General features: G+C 34.2%; 1 protein-coding gene across 1 annotated transcript in view; it reads left to right on the top strand.

Annotated features, from left to right (window-relative positions):
• LOC144979481 (plancitoxin-1-like) overlaps positions 1 to 7,172 on the top strand; it is a 30,837-nt gene that overhangs the window by 21,029 nt on the left and 2,636 nt on the right. The window contains exons 5-7 of the mRNA XM_078926160.1: positions 3,760 to 3,921; positions 5,752 to 5,949; positions 6,256 to 6,362. Coding sequence (XP_078782286.1) covers positions 3,760 to 3,921; positions 5,752 to 5,949; positions 6,256 to 6,362 — 467 coding nt within the window. The remainder of the gene's footprint in view (positions 1 to 3,759; positions 3,922 to 5,751; positions 5,950 to 6,255; positions 6,363 to 7,172) is intronic.

Below are 7,172 nucleotides of genomic sequence, written 5' to 3' on the forward strand. Positions count from 1 at the left end.
ATTTTGTGCTTTCTAAATGTTCTGTATGGAACCAAATTGTCTTTCCATTAAATACAAGTCATATGTTTGGGGCATTTTTTTTTTTTTTTAAACCAGCACCCTAAAATTTCCATCCCTGCCTATAGCTTAATACTCACTTACACATTAGTCAATTTAAAATGTCTTACTCAAGGACACAGCACCAGGATTAGAGTTTTGCAATCCATGAAAGCCGTCTGGCCACTGACCATGCTCAACTTGGCTTCTTTAAAGTTTCTGTAACACTGAGACTTGATTGCCTGTTGTAAGTGAATGTAAAATACTCCATATTCAAAATCAGAAGGTTCGTGGAGCTTGAGTTCAAACCAATACATGTTATGTTAAACTGTAAAATTACTGGCTACCCTTTTGATAAGATGTTAGCTTTCAACCAGATCTAACCAACCCCAGCTAACCCAATCACTGGTGGTTGGTCAGAGGTGATAGAAAATGAAGACTCTACCCAGGTTTAAAACTAGTCTTGTTTTCTCGTGATTTGAGTGCTCTTCCAATGTAGTTTTTAGTATAAATGAGTTAAATTTAGTTTTTGGTACAGATGTTTTCAATTTAGATTTTTGGTACACCTGTGTTAAATTTAGTTTTTGGTACAGATGTGTTCAATTTAGTTTTGGTACAACTGTGTTAAATTTAGTTTTTGGTACAGATGTGTTCAATTTAGTTCTGGTACAACTGTGTTAAATTTAGTTTTTGGTACAGATGTTTTCAATTTAGTTCTGGTACAACTGTGTTAAATTTAGTTTTTGGTACAGATGTGTTCAATTTAGTTCTGGTACAACTGTGTTAAATTTAGTTTTTGGTACAGATGTGTTCAATTTAGTTCTGGTACAATTGTGTTGAATTTAGTTTTTGGTACAGATGTTTTCAATTTAGTTTTGGTACATATGTGTTAAATTTAGTTTTTGGTACAGATGTGTTCAATTTAGTTCTGGTACAACTGTGTTAAATTTAGTTTTTGGTACAGATGTGTTCAATTTAGTTCTGGTACAACTGTGTTAAATTTAGTTTTTGGTACAGATGTTTTCAATTTAGTTTTGGTACAACTGTGTTAAATTAAGTTTTTGGTACAGATGTTTTCAATTTAGTTTTGGTACAACTGTGTTAAATTTAGTTTTTGGTACAGATGTTTTCAATTTAGTTCTGGTACAACTGTGTTAAATTTAGTTTTTGGTACAGATGTGTTCAATTTAGTTCTGGTACAACTGTGTTAAATTTAGTTTTTGGTACAGATGTTTTCAATTTAGTTTTGGTACATATGTATTTAGCAGACATTAAATTTGGGGGTTTAACCTGACCCAAACCGTTGTGGCCGTGCTGTTTTGTAGAAGTATGTTTATGGGCTGCGTGGCTCAGCAGTACAGTCTTTGCTTCATACCCACAAGGTACCGAGTTCGACTACCTGCCTCAATGTGTGGCCTTGAGCATGTCACCACTTTGCGTCATTGCACTGTGGCTGATGCCTGGGTTATTCCAGTCTTCCCTTGGAATAGACCCTAAAGACAAATAACCTCTTGGGGATGAATAAAGGGAATTTATTTATTTATTTATTTATTTATTTATTTATTTATTTCATGATGACCAACATTGCTTGTGTCATCAAAATTCAGTATCTCATAAATATTTCATGTGCCTTGAGACTTGAGATAAACAAGAGATAATGATTGAGGAAATGATTGGAAAAGATGACATTTTATCTCATCGTTAATCAAACCGTCTACTGTGTGTTTTTGCTCACTTCATGAGTTGTCATCTTGTGATCTAGGATTAGCGCAAACCCATCATCACGTGTTTTGTTTGAGATAAAGAAATAAGAAAAAAATAAATAGATTGATATCTGAACTTATGTAAAATGGTAATGTGACCAGATAATGGATTTCTTGATTTGAAAAGATTTGTAATCACTGGCTTGTGTCAAGGACTATTTGTATGTTTGCTTGCATCTTCCGCCAGTTACCAAATATATAGTGAGACTTTTGAAAATTGAGCTTTTATATAGTGCAATATCCACTAAACATGCTCAAAGCGCTTTACAAAGGGTCCCTGGCCAACAGCAACTCTTAACATGTGGGACAAGGCATGACGCCTGTTAAATGATATTATAATTTTTTCGGACAGAGGCAACGCTGTTAACGGCCGGGTTCTCATTTCACACCAAAGTACGGTGAGAGAATGTGAGTACAGAGCCTTTTCCAAGGACTCAACTATGCGCTGAACGAGGCTCGAACCCAGGACCTTCCGATTAGAAAGCGAGTGTTATAGCCACATAGCCACACAAGAGGGGAGGTTGACCTAATTTAGTTTTACAAAGTACCTTTATCTGTGACTCCACATCTGGTGGTGATTGAGTAGATTCTGTTGTAGATTGTAAGAAGAAAACTAATACAGAGGCTGATATAAAACCATACAAGCTTGTATCAGTAGAGTGATAAGATATAAAGAAGCAAGCAAATACACTTGTATCAAATGTTAAAAATAGAAAAGTAGTTTGTTTGATACAAGAGTCAAAGTGACACTAGATTGCTAGAAGCTGTGGACTGTAAAAAGTCATCAACAAAAATGGATACAAAATACCAAACACCGAACGTTTTTTGTTGTTGGCTGTAGTAGGGTTTTGAGCCCGAAACCTTCCGTATTTGGTATTTTTTAAAGCAGTTATATTCACTTTTGTTTTTTACTTTTTACCAAAAAGGGAGACAAACACGATTGCTCGACATTTTAAAATAAAACAGAAAAGTAATTTTTGAAAATCCTCCAACAGACAAAGCAGATATAAAATTGTATTTTTTAGACATCACACACACACACACACACACACACACACACACAAAGATTTTTTGCCTTGTTCAGAAAATTCCTATCAGTATATTGAAATCAATATGATACTGTCTATATCTTATTACTACACTGATACAAGCTTGTAAGGTTTATATCAACCTCTGTATTAGTCTTCTTCTTACAATCTACAACAGAAACTAATCAGAAATCAATCACCAGGTGTGAAATCAAAGATAAATGTACTTTGTAAAACTAAATTAGGTCAACTTCCCTCCTTTTACATTATTGGTGATATTTATATATATAGCTGCAAAAAGGTCAAACCCCCCCCCCCCCCCCCCCCCCCCCCCCTGCCTCCTTGACATTATTTGGTTTATATCAGACCTCCCTACTTGAACATTTTTTTTATAAATCGTTATTTCTCGGAGACAAAAATTGTAGTTGCAATGGTTGACTTTACATGATGAATGAATTCCCATATTTGTATTTGCCTTCAGTCTATGAGACGTGGTGGTGAGAATTAGTAGTTTCCAATAGACCAGAATACTACAATGAGCTTTAAAACGTGAGCTTTTATATAGCCCAATATCCACTAAATGTGCTCAAAGCGCTTTACAAAGGGTCCCTGACCAACAGCAACACGTAACATGTAGAACGAGATTTGATGTCTAATAGGCGATAGTACAATTTTTTTCGACAGAGACAACGCTGTTAAAGGCCAGGTACTCATTTTACACCCGAGTACGGTGAGAGAATGTGAATAAAGGGCCTTTTCCAAGGACTCAACTATATTTAGAGTGAGGCTCGAACCAATGGGTGGCAAGCACGTTCTACTGTCCTTTTAAAACTACAAAGACTGGTTTCTATAGCCTGAAATGGAAATTAGCAATTACTTGCTATCATTTGGATAGAACACTAGTTTAATCTTATTTGTTTTTATTTTTTCAGGAGTGGTGGGATTTGATGGGAAATCAGGATTTTGGTTGATTCACAGCGTACCCAAATTCCCTCCATATCAGGAAGATGGCTTCTCCTATCCTGAATCGGGCAGTGTGTTTGGCCAGTCGTTTTTATGCATTTCCTTGTCATATGACATGCTAGGACAAGTTGGTGAGTTTGATTCTTTGTGCTTAACGATATCTTGGAAAACCATGTTCTACAATGTATTAACAATATCTTGGAAAACCATGCTTCTATTATTTCTTAACAATATCTTGGAAAACCATGCTTCTATTATTTCTTAACAATATCTTGGAAAACCATGCTTCTATTATTTCTTAACAATATATTGGAAAACCATGCTTTTACAATTTCTTAACAATATATTGGAAAATCATGCTTCTATTATTTCTTAACAATATCTTGGAAAACCATGCTTCTATCATTTCTGAAAACTGTTATTGATTGTTACAGTTTCTTGTATGAAAACTGTTATTGATTGTTACAGCTTCTTGTATGAAAACTGTTATTGATTGTTACAGCTTCTTGTATGAAAACTGTTATTTATCAATGACTATCCCGCACAAATCTTTGGGCCTCTTTTTCGCTTACGAAGTGCCCGAATTCGCATCAAAATATGGGACGAAGCCGTTTCGTATATGCTATTTTAAAAAATTAATTACGACGCTGTTTATTGATGAATATGACTGAAAGTTGGCACACAGTTAGAAAAAAGGTCATTTTAGATTATGTCAAGCGACAAAACTCGTGCGATTACCAGAAGACCGTTAAAAATAGATTTTTACTCTTTGGAGTAAAATATTTCTAAAACTACCGGGCGTGGAGGTTTTGTCGCTGACAAGGTAATACATGAACATTTCTTCTTTTTGGTTGTAAAATTTCATATGAATATGACGAGTACTTTTCCCGTATTTTACAAAACACCATCCTAATTTGCTCTTTAAGTTTCAATCTTTTAATCCACTTATTACGCAAGATACAACCAAAGGTCGAAAAAAAAAATGCCGAAAAAGTGTCCCATATTTTTGCGTTTTTTTCCTCTTTGCGGGTCATCCAAATAAATGACACCTTTGAAACTGCATAACTTGTTTATTTATGAATGGATTTTCAAAATTCAAAAACATTTTTACTCAGTGGAGATAGGGCTTTGATTTTAGACAAAATTTTCCTCAAAAAGAGAAAAAAACATTTTTCATAGTCATTGCTATGTTATTGATTGTTTCAGCTTCTTGTATGGCGCCGATATGACCTTAATATGTTGCAAATGTCGTAAAACCCTTAAAAACAAAAACAAACAATATCCCCTAAAAGTATTAGGTGGTATTTATGAGGCTATGTGGTCTTGTGGTATGACTCTTGCTTTTGGATCAGAAGGTCCTGGGTTTGAGCCTCTCTCGACGCATAGTTAAGTCCTTGGAAAAGGCTATTTACTCGCATTCTCTCACTGTACTCAGGTGTAAAATGAGTACCATTAACAGCGTTTTCTCTGTCAGAATAAAATTGTAATACCACCTAACAGGCGTCATGGCGCCTTGAGCACGTTCAGTGGATATTACACTATGTAAAAGCTCAAATTTTATTATTATATTATTATTATTATTATTATTATTATTATTATTATTATTATTATTATTATTATTATTATTATTATTATTATTATTATTATTATTATTTTTATTATTATTATTATTATTATTATTATATTATTATTATTATTATTATTATTATTATTATTAGTATTATTATTATTATTATTATTATTATTATTATTATTAGTATTATTATTATTATTATTATTATTATTGATTATATTTATTATTTTATTATATTATTATTATTATGTGTTATTATTTTATTATATTATTATTATGATTATGATTATTATTATTATTATTATTATTATTTATTATTATTATTATTATTATTATATTATTATCATTATCATCATTATCACCATTATTTTAATCATTATATTCCCAGGAAAACAGCTTCTGTATAACGAGCCCCATGTGTATGATCACAACGTGCCCAAGGCAATGTTGAAGGATTTCCCTGTCCTTAGTGACGTCATCAACAAGAAACAGCCACCTGGCCCTCCCTGGTTCAACGTCCTGGAATTAAAAAGCATAGGGGGACAATCCTTCACCAGCTTTGCCAAGTCTGTTTATTTCAACAGAGGTAAGTTACAACGTGTTTGGTATTTTGTTCTCCTTTTTTTAAGCTGCTCTATTCATTTTTGGTTTTATTACTTTATACTAGTCTATTGGATAATGACGTCCAAACCAAGGACACCTATCTTTGGTCCACACTTCATTAATTGTATTGAACGTAAGAGTGGAAGTGGTGCCCGAGGGATGTGAGTGTGATCAGTGGAGAAATAAATGAAGATACGTTGAATTTGGACATTTGTGGAGTTTTACTGTTTGACTGTTACTGTTTTATACGACATTCTGTATTTCATTCATCATTTTTTTTTGTTTTCAGACTTGTATACGGATTTAGTGGCCCCAAGGTTAAAGGTCAATCTGTTTGTGGAGACTTGGATGGATGGGAGGGGAAAGATGCCTTCGAACTGTAGCACAAATTACATGGTATGAACGATAGAGAGAGAGAGAGAAAGAGAGAGAGGGAGAGAGAGAGAGAGAGAGAGAGAGAGAGAGAGAGAGAGAGAGAGAGAGAGAAGGAGAGAGAGAAGAGAGAGAGAGAGAGAGAGAGAGAGAGAGAGAGGGAGAGAGGGAGAGAGAGAGAGAGAGAGAGAGAGAGAGAGAGAGAGAGAGAGAGAGAGAATGCATTTGTCACAATACATCTTTTAGCTTTGCAACTCAATTTTTATGGGTGACCTCCCACAGTGGGCAGGGAGGCACTTACTGTGTCTTCTATCCCCCTATATTTGTATTCCAACATGCTTTCTGTCTTTGTCTTGGAATGAAATTACTTGGTTTTGTCCTGGTTCTGGCCAGATCCCCTGGCTGAAAGGGAAAAAGTCAAATGTTAGTTAATTTTGGGACATGATATTTTTTTCCTTGTAAAACATCTCTCTGTTATGCACTGTATTATGTTTTGTTTACATATTACATATGATTTGTAAACATTTGAGTGTATTCCTCTTAGTGGGGACCTGTGCTTGTATCTGGGTGAAACATTTAGGTGATCTATTTGAACCAATTCTCCTTTGTCTTACCTTTTCCTTTACTTTGATTGTAATTCTAGAACCTTTTACTCTCCCATTTTCTTTCTTTTTACTGGCGCTGATATGACCTTAATGTGTTGCAAGCGCCATAAAACCCTTAAAAACAAAAACAAACAAAAACAGAGACTTGAAGGTAATACTCAGCTCAGTAATACCATTTGATGAAGAAAAGATTTGCATGAAATGTACATCTGGCAAACAAATTGCATTC

Source organism: Berghia stephanieae, chromosome 9, assembly GCF_034508935.2.
Source record: "Berghia stephanieae isolate SIO BIC M18660-M18661 chromosome 9, UCSD_Bste_1.3, whole genome shotgun sequence".
Classification (NCBI taxonomy): domain Eukaryota; kingdom Metazoa; phylum Mollusca; class Gastropoda; order Nudibranchia; family Aeolidiidae; genus Berghia; species Berghia stephanieae.